This window comes from Eremomyces bilateralis, assembly GCF_010015585.1.
Source record: "Eremomyces bilateralis CBS 781.70 unplaced genomic scaffold P152scaffold_24, whole genome shotgun sequence".
Taxonomy (NCBI): domain Eukaryota; kingdom Fungi; phylum Ascomycota; class Dothideomycetes; order Eremomycetales; family Eremomycetaceae; genus Eremomyces; species Eremomyces bilateralis.
In genome coordinates this window covers 311,627-337,715 of record NW_022985090.1, presented here as the reverse complement: position 1 = coordinate 337,715, position 26,089 = coordinate 311,627, and the positions used below count along the sequence as shown (strand labels likewise).

Genomic DNA, 26,089 nt, shown 5'->3' with positions numbered 1-26,089 from the left:
TCTGGACAGGTATGAGGATGACTAATATTCTTGCACTGGTTTTAGGAATTGGAAGGTCACTAGTTCGAGTCCGAGTACAGGCGACGACTTTTTGCACCTTGGAGGATTTCACGTAATCGAACCTGCTGATGATTTCCAATGGCACCGCCACGCGACCCGGCACTCTTAACTAGGGATAGTGCATAGTGACTTGATTGAACCAGTCTGGCAAAGGTCACTGTCATTAGAGTTGACTTGGACGGCAAGGTCTGGGAGAACTTGGACGAAGCCTTCTTCATATCCGTACAGGTACATTTAAATGCTGTTGATCTCTGCAATAATGATTGTTCTTCAGGTAATTAAGCGTTGAGTGTAAACTAATCGTCCCGCTGTAGCCTTGACGAGCGGACTGGATTGCTGCGCGAGTCCCCACGTCACTGAACGATTTACCTTTCTCAACTCGGTCGATATCTCAATTTAGAAGACAGTCCTTCATCACTCGGCTCCCTGGATTTCCATGGGAACATAATCGCGCTACTACCCCCTCGACATCACGCACCGTGTTTCCACTGAAGCCATCCCTCTTTCCGAATAATGTCCAGCGTTACATTCTACCCCTCGCAGGAACGGAGTCACCGGTACCGTCGGAATCGTAAGGATCATCGGGGAGAACGATGTCATCTGATTTCGCGAACCAAACGCGCTCTACCGGGATCTTCGTTGGTGGTCTGAATGCGCTGGTGACGCGTTTGAGGATGCTTTCTAGTCCCCTGTGTTGACGCGGGACACTGTTCGGCTCGCATTGGTGGATAGACAAACGAGTCCGGATCGGTGGATCGGAATTTCGGCCGAGGATATATCGCTCTTTAGGCTGGCAATCGGAGCAAAGTCGTGACGTGGTACGAACGGGAGAATTGGTTGTTGCTACTGGCGTCTGTGACCCCTTAGGCTCCGGGATGCTCGACCATCGTCGTCGTGTAAGTCGCCGCCTGGTGGGTTTCGGTAAAGGCTGCGGTGAAGGTTTGGCGATCCTACGGCGCTTCAACAGAGGCTCGGCCTCAGGGTCGCCTTTAGGGTCGCGAGTTCGACGGCGACGCACACCGATAGAAAAAATGATTCGAGGTGCCATTTTCGAGACCAAGATAGGCTGAGATATGGAGAGTAGAATAGAATGAAGGAAGAAGACATGAAGAACAGGTTGAAGAAGGGGCAGCTGTGATAATGGACTACTGTGTTTTACCTAGAACACCAGTAGCCTGTGTTATGGACTCGGACGTCCGTCGGAGGACAATGAACTTTCTGTTATGAAGCTGGAAGCCTGCTCGAAGTGTCCAACATACATCTCGAAAGATGTTAGTATCCGGAGTAGAAGAAGCAAAAGACAATGATGACCTTGTAGCATATCCCCAAGGGACAAAGACACTCGAACGTTACTTTCCAAAAATTATAGAATTCCCCTACATGCTTCCTTTAGTTTAGTAGGCGATACGATTATCCTTTCTCGGAGGCTGGAGAGAGGTTAATGGTAAAGAATGTTCAATTCTTCCACCCAGGGTGTAGATAGACGAAGACTTAAAACACTTGTATTCAAACCAAAGTATCCAGACAAACCACTACTCGAATAGGTTCTATCAAATGTACTTGAACAACGAATCTATCGCCCTCTCTGGAAACTTGTATCCACGATACCTTGTCCTTGGAAGCTAACACTAGACATCGACGAGTGGGAAATTATACCGCAACGTAATCGGGCTACCGGGTTGAATGGAAAGAAACAATCAAAGATATATACTGCAGCAGAGTGACTTGCGGCTCATTCCTCAACCGATTGCAAATCGCGGAATATAAGAGAGGGGGACTGAACGGCGATAGCTGAATTGATACGACTGATAGTGTCTCGACGGTAGCGTCCGCATAGTCAGGCTGACATTTGAAAGATCAATGGAGCTGGGAGGCGTCACTTGGTAATCGGTGTGTTCAAACCAAAATTGACGGAGATAGTACAGTAATACCGGACGGAAATTAATGGTGCGGTGACTCGCTCGCGGTGTTGACGAATTGCGTTGACAAACTAGCATCGTACCTAGTCACAGTCGACTGGCTGTACCATTCATATGAGCCCTGCTCCTGGTCTCTCTGGTAGGGAATGGAGTGTTCTTGAGAAATACCGGTATTCGAGACAGTCCCGGAAAGGGAAGTATCCGGATGCATGCAATTCGTACTCGACTTGCACTTGACGGATTCTGTAAAATCCAAGAAATGAAGTTCCCGATGCAAAAACGAAGTAGCCAATCACGTGAGGTTGCCTGACAATCCGGTGATCTATGATCTTCGACAGGGGAAAAGGGCAGGCGCAAGGCGGTACGGGCTTGGCGGTACCGGGTGCCTGCGGCAATTTTAGCGTTTAGGAGAACCTGCTCAGGTTCCCTATTATGGGGCAATCCTGAAATCCCAATGCACAATCTCAGGGCTCACAGGGCTCACTTGAAGTCTTGAACCACAAAGGGATTGTAACTTTGCCGTCAATATTTCTACAACCCCTCCTCATTTTTCTCTCCAACTCGTATGGTCTTTCCTTAACGTCGGTTTCGGGGACTTTGATTTCGTCCCGTTTTCACGTGGAGACAAGTCGTCCCACCCCGCCTACGATCCTCCGTTTGCCTCAGCCATCTCCAATCCGCCTCCTTCCACGATGCCTGGACGAACCTTGCCCACGATCACCCGGGCCGAAGTCGAGTCGCACAATTCCGCCGAATCCTGCTATGTGACCATCGGAACGAACGTCTACGATGTCACCGAGTTCATGGACGGTCACCCTGGCGGCCCGGAGTTGCTGCTGGAACACGCAGGCCAGGATGTGGAGGAGGTCTTGAAGGACGAGGTATCGCATCTCCATACCGATTCCGCATATGAGATGTTGGAAGACCTTCTGATCGGGTTCGTACCGACGACCATCAATGCGGCGACGAAGAGCAGCCAGCCTGAATCAATCGTCCCTCCTCGCTCATGGAAGGCAGGTGCCAACGGGTTCAAGGCCAATGGTGCATCTACCGGCATTGAAAACGGGCTGCCCACTGGATACGTCTTCGAAGCCACCGGCATGTCCTCCGAAGCAGACTTGACGAAAGAAACCAATCTTGCCGACGACTACAAGACACACAAGTTCATCGACTTGAACAAACCAATGTTGATGCAAGTCTGGAAGGGAGGGTTCAGCAAAGAGTTCTACCTCCAGCAGATTCACAGACCACGCCATTACAAAGGGGGAGCGTCGGCGCCGATATTCGGGAACTTCCTCGAGCCGCTGAGTAAGACCCCGTGGTGGGTTGTGCCACTGGTCTGGGTCCCCTGCGTTTCATACGGAGTGTGGGTGGCAAGCCAGGGGCTCCCAGACTCTCAATTGTTCGGATATTGGTTCTTTGGACTGTGTTTCTGGACGTTGCTGGAGTACATCCTGCATAGATTCCTCTTCCATGTCGATAAGTATGCCTCCCGGTCCAATGTTGATTGCGGGCATGATTCTGACGATTTTCTAGTTATCTGCCTGATCACGGGATTTTCCTGACTCTCCATTTCCTCCTACATGGCGTCCACCATTACCTTCCCATGGATCGCCTCCGACTCGTCATGCCGCCTGCCCTGTTTGCGGTACTCGCAGCACCGTTCTGGTCGCTCGCCCACGCTGTCCTCTCCTACAACTGGTATGCTGCAACGGCTGCCTATTGCGGAGGTATCACCGGCTACATCGCATATGACTTGACGCACTATTTCCTTCACCACAAGAAGTGAGTTCATGATCACCTCCCTCCTTGTTGAAAATTTTCTTACTAACTATCCATAGGCTTCCGTCCTATTACCAAGGATTAAAGAAATACCATCTTCAACACCACTTCGCAGACTATGAGAATGGATTCGGTGTAACCAGTCCATTTTGGGACCGGGTGTTTGGAACGGAGCTGAAGATGCCAGAACCAAAGATCATCAAGTCATCATGAAGACTTTATTTCTGATCAATGGACTTTGTTGCTTGGAGTTGTAATGGTTATGGAAACGAACTTCGACGGGTTCATATTGAGATCCTAATCCCTATAATTTGCCACGGCCTGAGAACTGTATAAACAGTCTCGAATAATACCTCCACTTAGCCAATATTGATGTTTACCTACGTCTTATATCCTGATTCATACCTGAATGTGATCAGCACTCATTATGTTATGGTCATAGACCTTAAAAACTGTCTGCTTCAAAAGATCCCCCATCTTCGTACGACCGATTGAATGGCGGTCACGTGGACAATGAAAATGTGTCAAATCTTGGAATTACGGCGATTGCCGCCTCCATGTCGATCTGCAATGCCTGTGACTTTCCTCTCCTCCAGTTTCCACCATCAAACTCACCTGGCTTGTACCTGAACTCTACTGCATCAAGACGCACGATATTAAGCCGTTTGCAATACCAAAGGGTACAGCAAGGGAACATTGTACAGGAAAATTCCCCGCAGCCGTTGCAAAACCCTTGTTTCATAGCACAAAAGGGTTCGCCTTCAACCTTTACACGCACAACTCACTCTGATTCATCAAAGTGATCACCACACAATCGAAATCTGACCACTTAACGAACTGTATCCAACACCAACATGTCAGGTCTCGACGTTGAAGCTCTTCTCGACTCCACCGCCAACGCCAAGGAACGTGCCTCGGCGGAGCGCGAAGACCGGCACAAGAGCAGCCGTCATGAACGACGCGAGAAAGACCGCGCCCGAGACTCCAGCCGCGACCGAGATCACGATCGCAAACGAAAGGACCGTAGTCGAGACCGGAAATCCCGAGATATCGACGGCGATGAACCGCGTGACGACCGGAGTGAGCGAGCGCGCAGCGAGCGTGCCGGAAGTGCTGCCGGCAGTCTGAAGAGCCGACGTCGCAGCCGAAGCCCTGAGGAACGGCACCGCTCTCGACGTGAACCGCGGCGCGAATCGGCCGATGTAGAAGATCCGTATCGTGCGTCGGGAGGGGACTATTATCGTGGAAATGGGAAAGCCAGATCCAGATCTCGTTCAAATGACGGTGACAGACACTATCGACCCGGGGGTCGCGAACGCCGAGACGATCGAGACCGAGACCGAGGTGACCGGGAAGGTGTGCGGGGGAGAGGGAGGGATGGTCGTCGTCCATCGCCGTCCGCGAAACGTGGCAAGTCTAAGTCGCCTCAGCTCACTGAAGACGAGAGAGATCGTCGCACTATCTTTGTCCAGCAGTTGGCTGCCCGTCTTCGAACCAAGGAGTTGATTACGTTCTTCGAGAAGGTTGGTCCGGTGAAGGAAGCCCAGATTGTCAAGGATCGAGTGAGCAACCGCTCGAAGGGGTAATGTCTTCACGTTCCATATCCTAGGATGATAGCTAACGTATGCCAGTGTGGGCTATGTCGAGTTCAAGAACGAAGAGTCTGTTCAATTGGCGATTCAACTTACGGGCCAAAAGCTACTAGGTATCCCCATCATTGCCCAGCTCACCGAAGCCGAGAAGAATCGACAAGCCCGAACCGCCGAAGGGAATGCAGGGTCTACTGGTGTTCCATTCCACAGGCTGTATGTTGGCAACATCCACTTCAGCATCACTGAGAGTGATCTACAGCAAGTCTTCGAGGCTTTCGGTGAATTGGAATTCGTCCAATTGCAGAAGGAAGAACACGGCCGCAGCAAAGGCTACGGGTTTGTTCAGTAAGTCCATTCTGTTTCTGTATAACCTTCCAATACTAACAAATCCAAAGGTTCCGTGACCCCCAAGCTGCTCGCGATGCTCTTGAGAAAATGAATGGATTTGACTTAGCAGGACGTGCCATCCGCGTTGGCCTCGGCAACGACAAGTTCACCAACGAATCCACCGCCAACCTCCTGCAACGTTTCGGCGGCATGAACCAGCCATCGAATTACCAAGGCTCGGCCTTCTCCGGAAGCGGAGGCCGTGGCGTCCAAGCTGGCGGAGCAGGGTTTGATCGTGCTGGAGGCCGTGACAACGACCGTGGCGCCGGAGGTGCCAGCGCCCTTGATGACACCGATGTTGCAGGTGTAAACTTCAACAATTACAGCAGAGACTCCCTAATGCGAAAACTCGCGCGTACCGATGAACCGGCGGAGGCTCCCTCCCACCAGAAGCGACCCACCGCCAAACCTACTGCTCAAACGTCTATGAGTGCCCCCCAAGCCAGCCGTTCCATCGTGCTTAAAAACATGTTCGACCCAAAGTGAGTTAAACCCTTCCCAGAGTGCACGACCATATGCTAATCCATTCGTAGTGAGGAAGAGGGTGACACCTGGTTCAAAGAACTCGAAGAGGACATCTCCGCGGAGTGTGAAGCGAAGTATGGGCACGTCGTCCACATTTCCGTTGACCCCAGCTCGCAGGGCGACGTCTACGTCAAGTTTTCGACCATCCAGGGAGGAGAGAACGCCATGAAAGGTCTCAACGGCCGATTCTTCGGCGGCCGCATCATCAGCGCCCAACCGGTCGTTGACGCCGTCTACAGCTCCCTCTTCTCGCGGACCAAGGCTCTCTAGAGCCGGAGCTACCTACCGTGGCCACCCAACACCTGCAGGGCGACGCTGACAGCACGCAGACGATTTTCTTGGGCGGCAAACGTCATGGGCCGTGCCGCGGTCGGGAATTCGTTCCGCCCACTCGAGAAGTCCGGGCGATCCAATGCGGACGACGGGTTGGGTTCCGACAATGCCTTTTCCACGAGTAAGGGCTCATACTTCTTCTTTGCGACCTAACGCGCGAGATTACAGATTTCCCGAATCCCCGTCTACTCAACCATGGAGCGTGCCTTCTTTTCATGCACTCATGTCCGACACTAGGGCGGAGTGGTGGTGGCACATTTGCTCTTCGTTTCCAGCACCCGTACATAGCATTTTCAGTTTAGCATAGGAATGGTAGCAAAATGCATGACGGTTTCAGCCAGAGTACGTCCATCCTCTAACTCGGAAGAAATGCCCAGCCATCCGACAAACGGGTGCTCCCAGCTCGCCATTGTTCAATTCCATCTCTGACCGATCCGTTTTTGATGGATCCTATGAACTTCAAATAAGGTTTAGCGGCTATGGGCGTTTCTTGGCAATCCAACCTCACGTCTTGATCAAACGCGTTGAAATTTGCAAAACTCTTGTAGATTTGGTCTAGAAAACCTTTTTGTGTTAGTATACCTATCCACCATGCGAAAGTCTCTGATGGAAGATCAGAACCGCCCATGGCCGTGTCTGTCAATGTGCTAATGTCCTGTCCAGAATCCTTAGCAGGGACGCGAAGAGACGCGTCTGGATATGAGACATGCATATCAGGATTGACTGGTTTCACCGCCTCAGCCGCAAGTTTGTTTAGGGTTGAATTGAATATGGCTCTGTCATGTGGCTTTGTCGAGTGAGTTTTCACCCGCACAGCTGATTTCGCTACAAAAAACACGCTATTTCGAAGCCAAGCAGATGTCGTTCAGTGTCCTGGAGGCTGCCGAAGGGCATACATAATACACAAGGCTTCCTTCACATGAAGCGACAAGAAGTGAGTGATCTACATACCAGGCGACTTCTAAAGACTTATCCCCTTAACCTGGATCACTCGCTTTCTTCCTCCCACTCACTTTCATCTTTCCTCCACCCACTCCCTTTCATCTTCCATTCGTCACGCACTCACTTCTCTCTATTTTTCAGATCTAACCATTCATAGCTCCATCGCATGCTACATCGATCAGGAGCGATCAAACAGCTTGTTCCTGTCCTGTTTCATTGCAATCACGTCTCCATCAGAACCACCGGATTCTTTACCTGTCATTTAGTAAAGATATCTGCTCACATATTGGAGACATCGCAGTCGTTGAGGCACTGAGACACGTGGATCATCTGCAATCCGTCGGGCATTTCAACCGAACTCAATCTGCGTGTTGTCCTCGCATCAAAGCACTCCACCAAAGCACTCCACCAAAGCAATCCATTCATCCCCGGTTGCCTTTATCACCCGGGTTTGCAAGCCGTTTCTCTGTATCATTTCTCTCGCATATTTTTTATTTCAAAATTCTAACCTTCGTTCGTTCACTTTACTCTCGCTACCACTCTGAAAATGGCAACCGAAGTGAGGAACATGGCCGCTTTGCCGAAGGCCGTGTTCAACCATATTGCACTACCCCCAAATCTTCCTGGCAAAGCCGAGCCGTTCATCGATGCTGTCGACCTTGAGTTGACGAATCGAATGATCGCAGCTTGCAAAGTGGCAGCAGGCGAGGGTCCACTGGAGTGGGCGCCCCAGTTCAACAGCATTCGTATTATGCTTCAGTCTTTCAGGACTGTGAATTTCGAAAATGCCATGGACAAAGCGAAGCTCCTGGCAGCATTGGCCGAACTTGGACCTGGCATGTCACTTGTACTCTACATCAAGGAACAAAATTGTGGTCTTGTTATCCGATATGACAGCCAGTAAGTGAATATATGATTGACTATCTTGCACTCGTCTAACTTCCTGTAGGGGTGGTGACCACGCTCAGGTGTTCTTTGAGGCGTTCGAGGCCTCGCCTCTTTGCGACCAAGTCCTCGCAGCGACTAGTGCGTTGCGTTGGGATTTTCCTACCACCAGTTCTGCAATGTTGCACACAGACTTCGAGAAGCCTTTGTTTCAAGAGCAGCTCGCAGAATTTCTGGAACAAGCTGCTACGGAGTCTATTGATCGGTTCGCTGCCCGAACGAAGAAAGCTGGCGCCCAGATCATCGAGACTCGTGAAACAGCGGACCCCTCCCTCATTACGGGATGCCTATTGTCTCTTGTTGAGGCATGTGGTTACCGAGCCAACGTACCGTTGCTCAGAAAGCGTGTTCGCGATGACGTGGTTTGGCATGACTCTGACAAGCCGTGGAGGAGATCTGCCGTCTGGCTAACCCTTCGGGTGGCGGTGCAAAGGACCCTCATGCTGCAGTCTAAGCGCTCAGGACGGGCACTTTACAAGATGGTCATGTGTATGTTGCTATGCAACTTTCTCCAAGATTGCATCGGCAAGCTCGAATGTGAAGAGTTGGAATTACTGAAAGCAAAGCTCGCTCGAAAACTCACGAAAATGGAGTCTGATCGCGAAGTTGCCTCACCTTCTGCGAAACAAACGTACGAGGTGCTCCTTGCGTGGGGACAGCCTTATTTCAAGAACGCGCTGAATCGGACCAATACATATTTGGCGGACGTTTGGGAAAATTTCAAGACCAAGACCAAGAGACCAGTCTACCGAATTCCGCTTAGAGCTTCACCAAAGGATTGCACATTATCCCTCCCCCACAGCGGCCAGTATATCCAAAAGCTCCTTGATGAAGCCAAGATTTCGGGGTACAAGACCCGGAATCACCAGCCGCCCAGCACACATGTGTCCGATCCAGCGTCAGAATTCACAAAGCGATATACGTCCCTCGCTGCGAAGGAGTTGGAGATACGCGCTGCGCTTGTTGATACCGAACACCCGCTTTCCTTGGCCGAGATTACAAGCTGGATCGACACATGCCTCGCTGCTGCGTTGGAGGCATATGCTGGCGACTCTGTTCAATGCAGTTTGATGATCCTCCTTGTGATGGATCTCTGGGTGGCCATGGACCGAGGCGCCATTAAACACTATCCGTTACTCAGAGAGTACGTGCCACCGTTTTCATCGAGCCTGCTACACGGTTTGGAAATTCCAAAACTCGCCGATATGCACCGGTTGGCAAAAGTCCAGCTGTACCTAGATCGTAGGCACTCTAATGCTCGAATGGGTGCTGTCACGATTTTCGAGAGTCCGGGACCCAGTTGCTTTGCCCATCGATACTTTAAGGAAGGGCATAGCTCTGCGGCACTCCAGTCGCTATTTAAGCATCTGCACGCAGTACACCAAGTGCGTCGGACTGATAAGAAGGATGAATGGGAATCTCTCACGTCGGAGTACACAGACTACATGAAAAAGCGGGCATCTCTCACTTGTTTGTACACAGAGAACGGTGAGTGGCCCTATGGCCAGATCCACGATTCTGACGGATGTGGGCGATGCTATCTCGGGAGGGTCACAAAAAGAATGAGAATTCGCATCCTCGAGAATCCGTTGCCCTCAGATGAGGTCAAGGCGCGGGTGGTGTGTTTTGAACTCTTAGCGCCTGACTCCTACCTGAAATATAGAGATTCGACATTCAAGGTCCTCAGGACACTTGGGCTAGAAGTGGGAGCTGGAAAGGAGCCAAAAGATTTTGTCCACACATATTCTCAGCTTGCCCGCCGCTCCTGTCATACCCAAGCGACGGGTGTTGTGCTTGCGTCGCAGTCGAAATCGCTTCTAGAAACCCATTACAAGGAGAGCGCATTTCCAGTGGATCTCGAGGATATCCTCTGCGAGAATAATCTGAACTGGGAGTACTACGACATTGAATCCGGTGTCTGGTTGAAGGATACTGCCCGCCCATCATTCTCGAGGCACTGCATGCTTCAGGTCCCCGCTGGATCAACCCAATCCGCTTTTCCACTCCTTAGGGAAATCTCCACTGGTATCACAGGCCCCTCTACATCCGAGGTTCTTGCAGCGCAGTTCCATTGTGCGAACGGCACGAATGTGCATGAATATCTGTCCTTTCTCTCACTTCCAGGAACGATGGCTTCTAGATGGCAAACGATGCTCGTTGAACTCGGATCCCTAAATCTGAACTTCAGCGCAGAAGCAACAGTACTCCTATTTTCGCGCCTAGCGTTACAAGCTGGTCCGGGACACAGGGATGGAGTCCGGCGTACAGCTCACGCTGTCTTCGAAGACAACTACTTTTGCGAGAAGCTAGTTGCACAACTGGAACAGCGTGTTGATGTTTTATGGGGCAACTTCCGCGAATACGCTGTCATGGAAATGATCATCACTCTTGCGTTACGGATCCAATCGCTTGCCCATCGCGATGTTTCAAAAACCAGGACGTTGAAATTGCTGAAGACTGCGCGAGAGATCACTTTCGGATGGATCCAGGACTTGCGAACAATCATGCTGAAGGGAACTTCTGACGCAGACGTCTCGAATAAAGTCACGACATACTCCCTCTGGGGCTCTCTCTTGTGCCGAATCACCTTGTCAGGAAGAGCAGAGACAAATTCGAGGCTCACTTCATCGGAGCTGGAGCAGTTTATATTTTCCTCTATCGTCTTGAAGGACAACTTGAACTGCGACCCACATACGTTGCCTATTCCTCTGAAGAATGCCCTAGTCAGAGACATTGGATTGCGTGCGGCGATTGAGAATTTGGTGCGCTCATCGATAGAGGCACGACCTAAAGGAATCACCAGTGCTCTTGACCATGTCTTTTCTCAAAAGGATGCGGGAAAGGCGATGATCTACTCCGAATGCACATTCTTACATGCACCATACCAGAATTGGATCGAGATCACTGTGGACATCCCTAATGCTGGTGGTGCTGAAGGACAACTTCTCGACAAGCGATCTGTGCAGTTGAACTACATCGAGGGGCATCTGCTCATCAACAATGAGCCCCTTGGCCAGCTCCCCCCTACTCATCGCGAACTGGAGCTTCTGAAAGAGTTGTTTGGCTTCGAGACTCTTTTTACGTGGCCGAGTAACATCGAAGGAATGGATTACTGCCTAGCCACTCACATGAATGGACATGAGGTCCATTTCGGTCTCCGTAACGGCAAGCTTGTTATCCGTGCAGTGTTCCAACGCAGACTTCTGGAGTTGCTACCACGGAAACTCTTCTATCCTGACGAACGAAGCTATGATCTCCCTGCAGATCTGGTCGATAGCTGCTATCACTGGCTTGATCTTGGCACAGGCACCATCGATATCCGCCGGAAGCCCGACATCTGGAATTTGAAGTATTCCAATTGGGCGATCAACTACTACAAGCGCACTGCTCATCGACGGGGGTCTGTTTTGGTAGATCCCAACTCTTACATTTACCGGTTAATGGTAGACCATTTCCGGTTCTTTGAGCTTCCAGGGTTCATTACAGTCTTCCAGGGAAAGAAGCGTCTCTTCGCAGAGCTCAAACGACTCGATCTCAGCTTTTTTGTGAACAGCCAACAACGGTTGGAGAGCTGGCAACTTCGAGCCGAGTTTGACTTGAATCAGGACTGTGGGACGTTCTATGGCCTTTATTCTAAAATAGTTTTTAAGGATGTCAATAACCCTGGGGAACGTTTCGTTCTGGTACCATTTGGACCGCTTCAATTCACCAGGTCCGGCGCGCATGTAAGGGTCGCCGTTAAGATGGAGGGCGATGGATACTATAGGTATGTCCTTCTAAGCTTGATGGTGCCCCTTTGGAGCCTTGTATACACCCGTTCGGACAATATTTTGACGAAGGAATCAGATTTTTGAGCGCTTGCTAACAGTTTGCAGGTACTTTGTAAACGATACTTTGGGACGAATCGACTGTGCTCCAGAGCCGCGATTTCTTTACGAAAAGGCCCTTCTTCATGCGTACACGTCATGGATTCTACCAGATCCACTGACCCGGCGTACTGGATCCGAGGAGGCATTGCATTGCTTACGTTCAGCGTCTAGCATTCCTTGGCAACCGCTCAATCCCACCTTGCACAAAACAATTCTGACACAGATCGCACACCTAACTCCTATCAGAGTCTACTATCCTCCTGAGATGAAGAGGATGCAAAGTATCACATGGGATTCACACCTCACCACACACATTCAGCAAGAACCGTATCTAAGCGCGGTGCAGCGTATCTTGGCTAAATCAAATGAGCTTGGGCGATTCTATGACACGAATGGTACGCCATACCAGATGGATGAGTCTCAAGGCGATGCCCATCTCTCTGATCGAAGCCGGTACCGACGGCTCCTGTATCAAAGACTCGCGAGCATAGAGGAACCGCTCACCGGGGTTGTAGATCTACTCTACCAAGCCAGAGGCGACGACAGTGGGTCTGCAGCGCGGTTGAATGTCATCCGGGTTGTGAAAGATGTCAGAAATGCAAATCCAAGCTCTCTCCAAACCTGTGAAGATCTTATGGGCAAACTTGAGAGTTGGCCGCTTATCGGGGGGTTCGATACACCTTTTTCCGGTGGCGTTCTCTCCGAGATATTGTCCCTCAATATATCGGAGCACTGGGGCAGCCTGGTGTCACTTTGCAGATGCTTGAACCTGGAAGACGAAAGCATGATGATGTTCCTGTTTGCGAAGATCTGTTTCCGAGATGAAGTTGACATGGATGCAATACGTACGCTCCTGGTCTACGTATTTGTCGAAGAACTCAAAGTCATACCGCCGCCTGAGTTCGAATGTTTTGTTGGCTTCAAGGCATATCAAAAGTTTCGAAAATCATTCATTCATGAAAGAGTCCCTGAGTTTGCCGAGCCTCCTCCCCCTGAGATTCGACAATTTTCACGAACCGAGCAGACCGACATCCGCAAGGACTATGAGCGCCATGTCAAGCGCGATTGTGATCGGCTGGGCGATCTACTGACAATACAATTCCCGTGCGCTTGGCACAATGTGAAAGGGTTGTCCGACATTGCATTCGGCTATATCAGGCTCGACGATGCTTTAGACAGCTTAAAGGCAGAATGGTGCCGTCTCTACGCGAACTTCCGTCTCTCACCGTACATTGAGGCAGTGCAGCACGCCTTGCACAAGCTTTACGTATCGCAAAACGATACTTTCCCTAAGTCATTTTCCCAGAAAAGGTTTCATCTCGATAATTGCCGGGCAGAGATTGACAAGAGGACAACGACAGAAATCCTGGCTTCGCTGCTTCCCTTAAGCTTCCAGATTGATGGGGTGTCGTTCAGATCCATGGGCCGGATGTTCCCCTTGGAGGAGCTTTTCTCCCAGCATCGGATCGAAAATGGCCCTGGAGAATCCCATCCAAACACCCGCCAACCACTAAATGCCTCCGCAGAGGTGATTGAGCTAGAAAAAATCCTGACGCCCCTCGTCCAAAGTGGTTCTTCAATTCGGAATCTGTACGGTGCGGATTTACGCAAGAGTCTGGATGCATTCAAGTCCACCAAAACTATGGATCGCATGGGATTAGGCGAGCTCAATAGTCAGACGCTACAGTCATATATCGAGCAAGCTCGATCTGACATATTCCAACTCCTTTGTGCCGCGCAAAATGGACCTTCTTCAGCATCACCGCAAGCCTTCTGGATGCAGAGCGGCGGGCTCTGGCCGGCAGTGAGCGTTGTCTCGTTGTTAGAGACAATTCGCACTTCGGCCGGAGCCCGACTTGTGGGCCCAGCCAAAGATTTCGTCTTCCACTTCGCAGATGCTATCACTCGACTGCAGCGACTCCTTCGTCTATGGGCAGCTGCGTCCAGAAGCAATGATCAAATTCTCCACGCCGAAGTTGCGAATATGGGCACTCGGAACTGGGATCCGAAACGGTTCCCAGACTGGCTTCTGCTGGAAATCGAGTCCAATATTTCGATTCGTCCTGAGCAGGTGGACGTCGCGATGGCGACAATAAGCCCCTCTGGTGGGATGAACTCTCTTCTACAGATGAATATGGGGCAAGGTAAGAGTAGCGTTGTCTTCCCGATGGTGGCCTGCGTGCTTGCTGATACAAGGCGCCTGGTCCGGTTGATTGTACCGAGAAGTCTGCTTTTGCAGTCAGCGCAAGTTTTGCAATCCCGCCTTGGAGGGCTAATTGGAAGGGAAGTCTCACATATCCCCTTTTCTCGAAGGACACGTGCCACCGTGCAGAACATTAGGGCATATCACGATCTACATCAGGCTGTGAGGCGCTCGGGTGGCATTTTGATCCAAAACCCGGAACATGGTCTCTCCTTCAAGTTGAGCGGTCTCCAGATGCTTCTTGACGGGAAGGTAGAGCAGGCTACTCCAATGATAGTACGGTACCCCATTGGATTGAATCGCCAGCTGTTTGATGACTAACGCTCGATAGAACGTTCAAAATTGGCTCGAGAGACGGTGTCGCGATATTCTAGACGAAAGCGACAGTATTCTAGCCGTCCAAACGCAGTTGATTTACCCCTCCGGTTCTCAGAAGGTGCTTCCTGGTCATTCTCATCGCTGGGGAACTGTGGAGAAAGTGTTGAGCCTAGCGAAGGTGCACTTTTGGAGCATCCACCAGCAGTTTCCAACCTCCATCGAGGTCGTTGAACGACCCAACGGCGGTTTCCCAATGGTATACTTCATGAGGCGGGATGCAGAGATTGCGTTGGTCAACAGACTGGTTGATGACATTTGCTCCGGCAGAAGTAGCATTCTCCCTCAAGGAGAGGTCCTTCAAGAACATGGAGAGCAGATTCGGAGATTCATTTCAGAGGAGAAGGTCACTCCTGTTGATGTTGAAGCGATTCGTAACGGGTTTTGTGAAATACCGACCATCCGAGACGTGATCTACCTTCTGCGGGGGTTATTTGTGCACCGGATTCTGATCCTTACGCTAAAAAAGAGATGGAACGTACAATACGGACTACATCCGGATCGAGAGCCCATAAGCGTGCCGTTTCATGCAAAAGGTGTCCCTAGTGAACAAGCCGAATTCGGTCAGCCAGATGTATCGCTCTTGCTGACATCGCTATCCTTCTATTACGGTGGACTTACCCCTCAGCAGCTCCGTGGGGCCCTTCAGCACCTGATGCAGACCGATGATCCTGCCAGCCACTACGAGAGATGGATACATGCCCAGGGGGCTGTACCCGACTCGCTGAAGGATTGGATGGCCATCAATCTCGATGACGAGATTCAGCTCAAGGAATTATGGAGTTGCCTGCGGCTTGAGGTGCCTGTCATTGACTATTTTCTTAATAACTTGGCCTTTCCAAAGCATGCCAAGGTTTTCCCACATAAGCTGCAGAGTTCATCATGGGATATTCCTTTAGCACAGTCTTCCTCGGCAGCCCCTCCTATGCAGACTACGGGTGGTAAAGGTCAGGCTAGAGGAGCTCTGGCCCTCACCACAGGGTTCAGCGGTACTAACGACAATCGGTTCTTACTTCCGTTCAACATAAAGCAGCAAGACCTACCAAAGCTGTCTAGTGTCAATGCCGAAGTTCTCATATATCTTCTGAAGCCGAGAAATAGGGACTGTGTCCTAGCTGTGGACCTCCAGGGAAAGCACATTGGTGAGAACGGTTTACTGCGGATGCTCTGCGAGAAAGGGATAATGATCCTTATCGATGCTGGTGCTCAAGTCCTTGAGATGGACAATCTGACACTAGTCAAGGAATGGCTAGGTGTGGACAGTAAGTTACACGGTTCCGAAGGTCACAGTGCTACTGCTGCCCTGTTTTTCGACAAAAATAGCAAGCCTATGATCTACTCTAAGGGGGGGACACTCGTCCCACTCCTGGCTTCGTCTTTCGCGGATAATCTTGCTGGATGTCTTGTTTATATTGATCAGTCCCATGCCCGTGGAACAGACTTGAAGCTCCCAGTCAATGCACGGGGCGCTCTAACACTAGGGTTGTCTCAAACAAAAGATCAACTTGTCCAAGGTTTGTCAACACTAAGTAACCTCAAATTCCTTACAGATCTCGCGAATCGGCTAACAACAAGCAGCTGCCATGCGACTTCGCCTTCTTGGCACTACCCAAAGCGTCACGTTCTTTTTGCCACCGGAGGTGAATCAGAGCATTCGAGATCATCGCGGAGCGGCATTGAAAGGAGAAATCACGTCGTTCGATGTTGTGTCATGGCTACTTGAGAACACGTGTGTCGGGATCGAGCAAATGCAGCCGTTATTCATTTCTCAGGGAATGGACTACTGTCGGCGGAAACAAGCTGTGCTTGATCATCCCAGGGTTTTGGAGATTGAAGGAGACCGTGAGAACTTTGTTCAGATCCTTCGACAAAGAGAGGAGCAGAGCCTTGCCGAGATGTACGAACCTCGAGCTCGGAGAAGGTTGATGATCAACTCTAGCCCAGGAGAGATACGGAATATCATCGGCGAACTCGACCGCTGTCGCAAAAGGTTCCAGGACACAGGCGAAGCTGTAAATGCCTTTGCGCTCCAGGAGGTGGAGCAAGAAAGAGAGGTGCAACAGGAGGTCGAGAAGGTCCGACAGGTGCAAAAGCCGATCTACTTCCAGCCAATTATCTTTGCTGGTCTCAGCCGGGCAATCAATTCGTTCATTGAAACTGGTACCCTTCCAACGACCAGTTCGGACATCGTCTCTGCTTTCAAAGTCCTCGAGCAAACTGCCACAGGCAAGAAGCATAAGATCAAGTACTGCGGTGAAGCCAGGTTGTTCGTCTCGGCAGAATTCACCCGAACTGTACGATCCCCTAGGGGGACCGCCAACGATAATTTCCTCAGATCTGTGAACTGGCTGCTTTTGAGCGTAGAGTCTTGCCACGCTCTCATCATCACGCCTGAAGAGGCGGAAGCGGTTCTCGGGCTGCTTAGCAAGTGGGACAGCCGAATACACCTCATCACATATGCCGCTCCCATATCCCGACGCATGCTATGCTTCAACAACCTCCAATATTGGTCCTTCCCACCGCTCCCTAAGTTTTGGCGGGCTCCACCATGGCTCACCGTCGAGATCGGGGCGTTTGCAGGCCGTCTTTACTTCAGCTATGAGGAATACGAGTATCTTGCCTTCTTCCTCGGAATCTCTAACGAGCAAACGAACAACGAGCAAGGCGCCACAGATGTCGAGATGCGTAGCGACGAGTCCAGTAATTGTGTCCAGGGGAGCTCTTCAAATATGGCTATGGAGGCCGTTCATGTCGATTCAATCCCCGCTAACGACGTGGAGATGTCTCTGTGTACTTCGGCGGCTTCTTCGGCGGCTTCTTCAGCGGCTTCTGATACTGATTCTACAGCGATCGATGGGGCTACCAGTGATAATACCGATGCAAAACAGCAACACACTATATCGGTGCTCAATTGGCCTACTTCCCCCGTACTTGGTCCAAGAAACTCGTTTGCATTCATGAAAGATTGGATTTCTATGCGCCGACGCGGGAAAGACTTTTCAGATTCTCCAATGGGCTATGTCTGCCAACGAAGCCCGCTCTCTGCCAACCACCCTTTCTTCACGGCATGGACCGAGCCTACTCAGAGGCGCATGCATGCGCAGTTCACAAGCACGGCGGAAGACGAACAGGACGACGAGGAAGAAGATGGATTCGATGAATACGAAATGATCGAGGAACCGGGGCGCGTATTGAATCCGATAGATGAGACCAATGATCCAGCATTCGATGAGCATGCGTCTAGCGATGAGCAAGCCTTTGAAGATTGGGCGAATGATGTCGATTTTGACAAACTGGGTGTACAGGTAACTGAAGAGAATGGAAAGGGACTGGCCCCCAGCAATTGAATATCAATTGTGCTTTCTATCTGACGACAGACTATAGTTGGACAAATCAATAGTTAGAACTCTCATTTCTGATCACACCAAACGAATGATGAGGCTAGATTCCCAGCCACGACTTCCGTGGCAGCTTACTTAACCGTCTGAGCGCCGTACGTAGTTCACGATGTTCCCTTCCTATCTGTTCGGTTTCTCGCACAGCGTCCCTGTGGAAAACATTCCCATCAATGTTGCAGACCGTTCCATGGGGTGGCACTGCTCCTTTCCGGAAATAGTTCCTGACAATCTCCGCGGTACAGAGACTCATCTCTGCCAACGAGCAATGTCCCTCGCCTTCCTGTTGCAGAACAGCACTACCGGGGAAGCGTGTTGACATCTTAACAGCATTGCGGAGCGGCGTCACGGGATCTCTCGAGTTCCCGATGAACAATAGCGGCGTGCTCGTCTTCTTCGCTCCAATGCCTATGATATTCCCATTCTCATCAGTACCGTTTGCCCACCTAGCCGGCGAAGGATCCTTCGGACGGACATTCCAGGCCGCGCAATGTTGCGTGATCGACGACCAAGCCGGTCCCAGGACTTCGCTTTGCTGCAGTAACTGGTGCCACTTCTCCCTATGAAACTCTTGCCCCTCGCTCAACTTGTCAGGAGCATCCGAGCACAGTATCGCAGCGGACGTCTCCTCTGTATCACGTCAGTAGAAGTGCTGGGTAGTCGTGATGGCGAAATTGAGAGATACGTACCTTGCCACACCGCAAAGCTTGGATCGTGGCAATCTTCAGACCACGGTCCTTTTTTCTGGCAGTCCGTGCCGCGACAAAAAGCCGTCGACGTGGGCCGATTGCCTTGCTTGCGCGCGGCCAGCTTTCTGCCGTCCCGGGCATGCAGCGCTGCAATGACCTCAGCGACGACGGGGAAAAATTGAGGGTTGTAGAGGCCATCTTTGACGACTTCGAGGAGATCTGAAAGGGTGATCACATCTGGAGCAAAGGCCCCATCACCTGGTACAGGAAGGGGTGTGAGTTTCAGGAAGTCCGTCACGTCGCTGAAAATTCGCTGAGCAGCCAAGGGGTCAGATTCATCATGTATCACGCAGCTCTTGCCAGCGGCATTACAGAGTCGGAAAAATGAATCGAGAACAAAGTTAGTGTCCTGTAAGTTCGACATCCATCCACCACGGTAGTAGTCATCGGCATCGCAGACTCCGTCCACGACAATACGACCAAGGCGCGAAGGGTACATTGTGGCCAAAGTCATTCCTAACACCGAGCCGTAGGAGAAACCCCAGTAGAGCACTTTCTCTGCGCCTTTTTGGTAGGCTTGCTGTTTCAAAACTGCTCGTTGATGGTGATCTCCTAGCGATTTCCATCGGTTGAGGTTTCCCCTTGCAGTCCTTTCGCGCCACTCGCCCAGCTTCTCGGCCATCTGGATCATATCATGGACGACCACTCTGGTGTTCATGAACTTTCCTACCTCCTCAATACCACGCTCCATACCGGAGATCGTCTTGGAGCAGCTAGACGCGAGAGCTTGTGTACGAGCCCAAACTATCTCAAAAGAGGAATTGTCCAAGGCGACACCCTGGGATTCACTTTGGAGGTTCCAGTTATGGCGACTCAGGTCGTCCGGGAAACAAGAGGCCGTTGGAACAGTATTGTTCACCCCTCTTGGATCAAAGCCTATGATGTCAAAGTAAAGAGGCCGGTCTTCTACGCCATCCGCATATCGTGCATATGGCTCTGGAGGGTTGTCTGGAGAAGAGACAATGGTCTGGATTTCTTGTCCTATCGAAAGCAACGTATTGACTCCTGAGCCACCAGGCCCGCCTACGTTATGTGAGCTCTATTATAACAAGGCAATCATATACACGATCATACCTGGATTGATAAGGACAGCTCCTCCATAACTAGGATGTCCAGGGGGGACCTTCGCAGGCAGCCTAATCATGGCGATGGCTGCCCTCCGCCTATCCAATTCATCTTCCCAATCAAGTGGAACATCCAACCGGGTGCATTGAAACCTATCAAAGCAGCTCCGCCACTCTATTGACTTCGACGGGTAGAGGTCCGTCCAGCTGAACGGAGGCTGTGCGATCGGCGGATTCCATTGACCCCTCCATAACTCGACTCCATACCGCGTTTGGCAAAAGAAGAAAAGAATAAAAAAGGCAGAGAAACATATAATCCAGGGAATAGTACGGGGCGCCCTCCGATGCTTCGGAAGATTGAGTCGAGTCGAGCCTGGAGAGTCTGGTGGCAAGCGCCACGACACGCTCTTCTTCGACGCCATGGAAGTAACTATAAATGAACAATTCGCTGCAGCGCAACAATAGCAGAGGTATCTCAGGAAGATGGCAGCGTGAATTATTTTGAGAAAAGAATCAAAATACAAACAGAGAACTCAATTTCATGCACTTAGGTAGGCCTATCTTGCCTACCGTATCGAGCGGGGGGAACAATGAGGAAGTTGGACTCGAGGTTTGTTTCGGGTAGCCCTCACCGCCAGATCTATTGGCTAAGGTCCCTTTTCTTAAGGAACCGTATGCCACAAACAAAGCGCATATCAAGTCGTGTAACCGACTCAAGTGTTTGTTAGGATCAATGAGATTCATTTTCCAAGTGGAATTTATTCTCACGATAAATTTGCTGGCATAGGCCCACACTTCTTCGCAACCCAGAACGATGGTCTGTAACTATAATTCAGCATCGCCCGTGGATCTTGAATATATCCCGTTTCTAACCCCGTCTCCTTACTCTCCACCACTTTGAACCCGAGCCTCTCGACGAGGTCGAGAACTTCTTCGTTCGTCAGCTCCACCGAGCCGGGTTCTCCTATCCCCTTGAACCGTCCCCCATCGTCATTCTGTGATGTCTCCATATCCTCGGTGTCCCCCCTCGAAGCAGCATTCCCATCAAAATGGAACAATAAAGGTCCTAGATTGACCCACAAACCGCCATCCTTCAAACAATTGTGCACGGCTTGGATGTAGTGGATTAGATTCGGCGCAGTATCGATAAAGAAGACCGTGACGACTGCGTCGAATGTCGCTGATGCGGTAGGCTGTTTGTACACCTCACAGAAATCGGCAGCTGCCATGGACATCCTTTCGCCGGCATGAATAGGAAGCCCTTGGCTCGCCTCGTCCAAGAATGTCCCTGGATGCACGTCCGGGACCATAATCTTCTCCATCTGGTTGGAGCGAGAGAGATGATTGCTGAATGTGAGAGCCCACGGATATAGCTCAAACTGCCTAGCCCTCTGAGTGTGATTCAGCATGAAGGAGCTGGCGAGAAGTTGGTGATAGCTGATCTCATTCCCTTCCACTGTGTATCCAGCCTTTGCAAGTTCTAAGACAAGCCGCCCAAGTCCAGCGCCAGGGACGAGGATGTTTATCCCGTGGAGTTCAGTTTCAGGAAATGGAAAATGCGTTCGCAACGCGGCAAACACAGGGACATATGATGCGAGGCGTTCAGCTTCGCCCTCAGCAGACCAATCTCTATACAGTTGCCGTATCGTACTTCGAGCCTTGTCTAAGTCACTTGGTGATACATTTGCTAGGTTACCGTCAGAGTCCGGAGGCCAGTATAAACGCGTTGCTCGAGATATTTCGACATACCCGCTGAATCTAGCTTCTCCGGTGGCTCAAGACCGAACGACTGAAACCCGGCATTTGCAATCGCCTCTGCGATGTCTGCATTCGAGTCGATTGCATCGTCTACATCATTGAAAACTTTCTGTAAGTTGAATGGCTCCCGCGCGAGGAGGCTCCAATGGCTTTCTGGTAGGTTATAGAAGCATTGCCTTCGCGTATGGGTGACATTGAGATGAGCGGCACGTCGGTACGAACTGCGTTAGGGTTAGCTGGTGGACTATGCGATGATACTCTAGCAAAGGAAAATATAAAATCGACTGTTTAAATCGACCGGGATTTCGAATGCATTGGGGAGACATACTAGAAAGAGTTGATGGCCGCTAGAAACACACGTTGCTCTTCAGGGTCATCCATTCTTGGTATACGCCGTGACAACCAATTTAAACGTCAAAGTAGCAAATGTCGTCACCGCATTCTATAAATCGTGAACATGGTAGCGCAAATGTTATATAGACGAGTGGTTTGTATTTCAAGATGTGGATTCTGCTGGGAAATCACCACTCATCGTGTTCGGTCATACCCGAGTCATATATCCGGACTGTTTGCTTGGCCAATCCAGTTTCCACGAGTCATCACATTGATATCTGGACGAGGATGGATAGCGACATACGCAAGTGTCCAACACCAAACAAAGATCTGGAAACTCAAAATAGACCTTTTGACTCCTAAATGATACCGATAGAGGGTATATCTACAATTCAGACGCTTGAAGCCGCAATATCCAAAACCTGCCCAAATATCAAGGGAAACACTTTTCGTCCCATCCCCAATCTCCCATCTCCATCAGCCCATCCACGAAATCCTGAATTGCACAAGTCATGTCTTCACCATCTGCTTGAGATTTGCCTCGGCACCATGGTAAATTCATGGCCCTCTCGTTGACCAATACTCTGATCCGATCTTCCTCCCCACACCTCCACTTCTCCACGTATATCCTCCCCGCGAACGGGACCGTCCAAGATGCCGAGTACCCGTCCGAATCATACGGATGCTGCCTCGTATTATTGCGCAGCCGCGTCTTGTATAGACGCAGAGCCGCGAGGTGACCAGACATGTCGTTGTCATGACTGAAGTCGGCATAGAGCTTCCACTTCCCTCCGCGGGGGAATGTCGCTGGATCGGAGTCGAGCGTCGTATTGATGCTTCCGGCATGCTTGACCGGCTGCTCCGTCAACCGCGCAATCAACTCGCGCACCCAACCAACACCCTGCGCCGCCCCCACCGGATTCCCACTCCCATATCCGTAGTACTTCCCTAGACTATGATAGTAATCCAATTCCGCAAACTCCGCGACCGTAAAGCCGTGGCAGAACCCCGCCAGCTCTCCCTGCGGCGGCTGGCGGGTGACCGTCTCAAAGGCACAGAGCTCCATCATGCTGACGACATCATTCGCGGTCAACGACGCGCCAGGAAGCTCCTCGTTCAACCGAGTCGAAATCGGTAGCCCGAAGTGCGCCAGCCATTCCTCCTGTGCATGGCTCCCGAGGTCGCTATATTCCCCCGTCTCAATCGGCGCGCATAACGAGTGGTGCAGGGTATTGTTCTCGCGTGGCTTCTCGGGAATACGAAGGATTGGAATCGGTTCATCGGTCGCGCTGGAATGGGGCGCTTTCGGCGTTGCGGCTGACCAGAAGGCCTGGGTGAAGTTGAGCGCGGACTCGACGACGCGGTTCTGGTCGCCGGCTCGGACGAACAGGTTCAGTTCATCAGGGCTGAATAGTGAGCCATACAGGTCATGGAAGCGGAGTCCACTGTTGTACATCTGGCGCTGTCCGAACTCGCTCAATAGATCGGAATGGATGGATAAGGTGTAGTTGTATGTGCGCAGGAAGCCCCATTTGCCGATCATCGCCGTCTGGGGTATTTGAGACTGTAGTCGCGCTACAAGTTGTGCATATATGAGAGATTTCCCGAGGGTTGGGTATCTTGCACCATGACGGGAGAGGACATGGGCAGACGAAATGGCGCATTGTTCCCAAAGGTGGGCGGTTGATCTTTGAGTGTATGAGTCGTTGAGGGAGTGGTAAGGGGAGTATTGGCCCCAGAAATGGGATTTCGCAGGATGGCATTGGTATCCATTTTCAACTGTGTCGCAGAAGGAAGAGTCTCTACTTGAGAAGGCTTTGGACCTACGGAATTCTTCGCTTGAGTATTCGACCACCGCCTAGACAGTTCGTCCAGGTCTTTGCAAACAACACAGCCAGAGGACTTACCTGAACAACGCGATCACCAGAGTGACAATCGCAAACCCAAACAGAACGATAATTGCGTTCAACTTCGACTGTCGATTGGTGAACGGAGGGGGTTGTGCGCGTCCTCGCGGTCGCGGCGGAGAATACAGATATCCCGCCCTTCCCACCTCTCCATCTTCGTCATCTGGCACTTGTTGATACTGCGCATCCCGTTGGAAACGCTGTCGGAAGGGATTGAGCGCGGCCGCGACTCGAGGAACATGGACCACCATTGCGGGCGTAGGGCGCTGACAGCTATGTTTGGGAAGGCATCCGGCGGATAGGGCGTCCTCGGATGGGTTGGGAGATTTGAATGGTAGAGTTATGGGACGCTTGGTCTATTCCCCGCTGAGGGAGTTAGGAAGAGGAAGTATGTTGTTGTAAACCGTATGTCAAAGGAGTTGGTTCACATTACTTCGTATTGTGATTGCGATTCATATATCGTGCATTGGGCGGGGGTTGGGACGGATCCACATTCCTCTCCACAGCTTGGAGCCTGGGACTTCAGGGGTATCAATAAATGTTACTCCGGAGTCCTCCCCGATAATCTTTTTCATTCATGAATGAAATTCGATATAGATAATATTCAATGTTTTCCATCTGAATAGATGGAAATTCATTTTCTGGGATACATCTAGGATTTGGTTTGGCAAGGTCCATCCCTTCGTGAAGACCAAGTGGTTCATCTGCACCTGAATCCAACGAACACCTTAATACCCCCCATCTAGAAGAGGGGTATCAGACACACCATCACCATGGACTCCAAAGAGAGAAAATAGGTCATCGATTCCCAACCTCGCAAACATCTTCCATGCCTTATGAATACCCGGCTAGGTATTTTCTCCGCTTCCAATGCCTTTCAGCACACGTCCACTGGCCTCGCCAGGAACCCCATGCCCTGGCAACTGGGGCAGCTCCACCCGTGGATACTGATAACATCCATGACTCAACTTTGCGCTTCTGAGCTTCTCGATATACTGGAATCCCCCTCTCCACCGCCGTGACTGCCACCAGAACAATGGGCCTAAGACCGCACCCGTTCCGACCAGGCCGATCACGACTCCAATACCAAACCAGGCTAGTTTGGAGATGCTTTCTGTTGTACCCGGGGAGGGGTCCTCTGTTGCGTTTGAGGCCGTGATATTTGGAAAGGAGGGAATAGCTGAGGGGAAGGGTATCTTCTCGCAGTAGCTGTGCACTGTTGAATCGAAGGCTGAAAGGGTTTGATTAGCTCTATTTGACAACTTTGTAATGTGATTGACATACCATTGAGCTCAGTGGTATTGCATGCCTGGGTCTTGTTCAGGCAATCCCACATGTTATTAAACACCTGACCAAATCCAATGATGCATTGGCATTTCATGTCACTGGCTTCACATAATGCGCCAAAATTGATTCGCTGTTGCGCATTTAGCGCATCATTTCCTCAAGAAGATCCCCTTGTGGGAAGATGTGTTGATACCTTTATACACGCTACCTAGGTAAGGCAAATGTCCACGCCCAATACCAGGTGGCGGGTTTCTTACGGAGCATGTCGGAAATCCTATTGTCCTCAAGATATTCGGATCCTAGGCTGCGGCGATCGCAACAAAGATGGCCAGGAACACCAGCGGCACTGCCATGTTGGTGGCCGACCAGTTTCACGAAGCCATTGATGTTGACGATACTGACAGTTAGGAAGGAAATCACAAAGAAGCAGGAATAGCGAAGCACACCACCGCTTTACCTGGGAATATATGAAGACGCCATCCGTCCCGCGAAATATATTACCTCGCTATGAAACCAAGCAAGCACCAACAGACCTGGATTGAGATCCTATTAAATTAGATGGGGGATTTGTTGTTCCAGGCCGACCCATTTCCTCTTCCCATATAGTTATAATTATGCTACCGTCTTGCTTGTCAATAGACAGATTTCAGTCCAGCTCCTATGC

The 26,089-nt window shown here is 50.8% G+C and overlaps 8 protein-coding genes across 8 annotated transcripts; 3 read left to right on the top strand and 5 right to left on the bottom strand.

The window, feature by feature from the left end:
- Positions 1-583: 583 nt before the first annotated feature.
- On the bottom strand, positions 584-1,108 carry P152DRAFT_452002 (uncharacterized protein; the record flags this gene model as incomplete). The annotated part of the gene is made up of 1 exon (XM_033678267.1): positions 584-1,108. The coding sequence occupies one exon, from the start codon at positions 1,106-1,108 to the stop codon at positions 584-586; it is 525 nt and encodes a 174-aa protein (XP_033531191.1).
- Positions 1,109-2,521: 1,413 nt separating this feature from the next.
- On the top strand, positions 2,522-3,928 carry P152DRAFT_461497 (Inositolphosphorylceramide-B hydroxylase). Its single transcript, XM_033680140.1, has 2 exons — positions 2,522-3,462; positions 3,516-3,928. Exons 1-2 carry the CDS (start codon positions 2,672-2,674, stop codon positions 3,766-3,768), a joined length of 1,044 nt encoding a protein of 347 aa, XP_033531190.1. The 5' UTR covers positions 2,522-2,671; the 3' UTR covers positions 3,769-3,928.
- Positions 3,929-4,341: 413 nt separating this feature from the next.
- On the top strand, positions 4,342-6,940 carry P152DRAFT_461496 (splicing factor, CC1-like protein). The gene is made up of 4 exons (XM_033680139.1): positions 4,342-5,343; positions 5,393-5,698; positions 5,749-6,222; positions 6,274-6,940. Exons 1-4 carry the CDS (start codon positions 4,616-4,618, stop codon positions 6,533-6,535), a joined length of 1,770 nt encoding a protein of 589 aa, XP_033531189.1. The 5' UTR covers positions 4,342-4,615; the 3' UTR covers positions 6,536-6,940.
- Positions 6,941-7,825: 885 nt separating this feature from the next.
- Positions 7,826-18,326, top strand: P152DRAFT_160192 (uncharacterized protein). The gene is made up of 5 exons (XM_033674009.1): positions 7,826-8,440; positions 8,490-12,251; positions 12,361-14,833; positions 14,889-16,446; positions 16,511-18,326. Exons 1-5 carry the CDS (start codon positions 8,088-8,090, stop codon positions 18,277-18,279), a joined length of 9,915 nt encoding a protein of 3,304 aa, XP_033531188.1. The 5' UTR covers positions 7,826-8,087; the 3' UTR covers positions 18,280-18,326.
- Positions 18,291-20,720, bottom strand: P152DRAFT_461494 (uncharacterized protein). The gene is made up of 3 exons (XM_033680138.1): positions 20,151-20,720; positions 19,017-20,099; positions 18,291-18,957 (listed from the first exon to the last, which is right to left on the bottom strand). The coding sequence occupies exons 1-3, from the start codon at positions 20,560-20,562 to the stop codon at positions 18,374-18,376; spliced, it is 2,079 nt and encodes a 692-aa protein (XP_033531187.1). The 5' UTR covers positions 20,563-20,720; the 3' UTR covers positions 18,291-18,373.
- A 139-nt stretch (positions 20,721-20,859) lies between these two features.
- On the bottom strand, positions 20,860-22,381 carry P152DRAFT_441782 (N2227-domain-containing protein). The gene is made up of 3 exons (XM_033677717.1): positions 22,227-22,381; positions 21,890-22,119; positions 20,860-21,827 (listed from the first exon to the last, which is right to left on the bottom strand). The coding sequence occupies exons 1-3, from the start codon at positions 22,277-22,279 to the stop codon at positions 20,905-20,907; spliced, it is 1,206 nt and encodes a 401-aa protein (XP_033531186.1). The 5' UTR covers positions 22,280-22,381; the 3' UTR covers positions 20,860-20,904.
- Positions 22,382-22,664: 283 nt separating this feature from the next.
- Positions 22,665-24,020, bottom strand: P152DRAFT_403128 (3-phytase A; the record flags this gene model as incomplete). The annotated part of the gene is made up of 1 exon (XM_033676691.1): positions 22,665-24,020. A coding segment is annotated over one exon (1,356 nt), but the record flags the coding sequence as incomplete, so codon positions are not given.
- A 711-nt stretch (positions 24,021-24,731) lies between these two features.
- On the bottom strand, positions 24,732-25,517 carry P152DRAFT_516714 (uncharacterized protein). Its single transcript, XM_033682966.1, has 2 exons — positions 25,423-25,517; positions 24,732-25,369 (listed from the first exon to the last, which is right to left on the bottom strand). Exons 1-2 carry the CDS (start codon positions 25,472-25,474, stop codon positions 24,987-24,989), a joined length of 435 nt encoding a protein of 144 aa, XP_033531184.1. The 5' UTR covers positions 25,475-25,517; the 3' UTR covers positions 24,732-24,986.
- Between the last annotated feature and the right edge of the window lie 572 nt (positions 25,518-26,089).

What these genes read in the sequence shown, in the direction of transcription:
- P152DRAFT_461497 (XM_033680140.1), top strand. Translation starts at nt 2,672, where the DNA reads ATGCCTGGACGAACCTTGCCCACGATCACCCGGGCCGAAGTCGAGTCG. An exon ending in TTCCTCTTCCATGTCGATAA is followed by an intron (nt 3,463 to 3,515) that starts GTATGCCTCCCG and finishes ACGATTTTCTAG; the next exon opens with TTATCTGCCTGATCACGGGA.
- P152DRAFT_461496 (XM_033680139.1), top strand. Translation starts at nt 4,616, where the DNA reads ATGTCAGGTCTCGACGTTGAAGCTCTTCTCGACTCCACCGCCAACGCC. An exon ending in AAAGGCTACGGGTTTGTTCA is followed by an intron (nt 5,699 to 5,748) that starts GTAAGTCCATTC and finishes ACAAATCCAAAG; the next exon opens with GTTCCGTGACCCCCAAGCTG. An exon ending in AAAAACATGTTCGACCCAAA is followed by an intron (nt 6,223 to 6,273) that starts GTGAGTTAAACC and finishes ATCCATTCGTAG; the next exon opens with TGAGGAAGAGGGTGACACCT.
- P152DRAFT_160192 (XM_033674009.1), top strand. Translation starts at nt 8,088, where the DNA reads ATGGCAACCGAAGTGAGGAACATGGCCGCTTTGCCGAAGGCCGTGTTC. An exon ending in GAGGGCGATGGATACTATAG is followed by an intron (nt 12,252 to 12,360) that starts GTATGTCCTTCT and finishes AACAGTTTGCAG; the next exon opens with GTACTTTGTAAACGATACTT. An exon ending in AAAAGATCAACTTGTCCAAG is followed by an intron (nt 16,447 to 16,510) that starts GTTTGTCAACAC and finishes AACAACAAGCAG; the next exon opens with CTGCCATGCGACTTCGCCTT.
- P152DRAFT_461494 (XM_033680138.1), bottom strand. Translation starts at nt 20,562, where the DNA reads ATGGCGTCGAAGAAGAGCGTGTCGTGGCGCTTGCCACCAGACTCTCCA. An exon ending in AGCTGTCCTTATCAATCCAG is followed by an intron (nt 20,100 to 20,150) that starts GTATGATCGTGT and finishes CACATAACGTAG; the next exon opens with GCGGGCCTGGTGGCTCAGGA. An exon ending in AAGCTTTGCGGTGTGGCAAG is followed by an intron (nt 18,958 to 19,016) that starts GTACGTATCTCT and finishes GACGTGATACAG; the next exon opens with AGGAGACGTCCGCTGCGATA.
- P152DRAFT_441782 (XM_033677717.1), bottom strand. Translation starts at nt 22,279, where the DNA reads ATGGATGACCCTGAAGAGCAACGTGTGTTTCTAGCGGCCATCAACTCT. An exon ending in GCGGCCATCAACTCTTTCTA is followed by an intron (nt 22,120 to 22,226) that starts GTATGTCTCCCC and finishes ACCCTAACGCAG; the next exon opens with TTCGTACCGACGTGCCGCTC. An exon ending in GGAGAAGCTAGATTCAGCGG is followed by an intron (nt 21,828 to 21,889) that starts GTATGTCGAAAT and finishes ACGGTAACCTAG; the next exon opens with CAAATGTATCACCAAGTGAC.
- P152DRAFT_516714 (XM_033682966.1), bottom strand. Translation starts at nt 25,474, where the DNA reads ATGTGGGATTGCCTGAACAAGACCCAGGCATGCAATACCACTGAGCTC. An exon ending in CAATACCACTGAGCTCAATG is followed by an intron (nt 25,370 to 25,422) that starts GTATGTCAATCA and finishes AAACCCTTTCAG; the next exon opens with CCTTCGATTCAACAGTGCAC.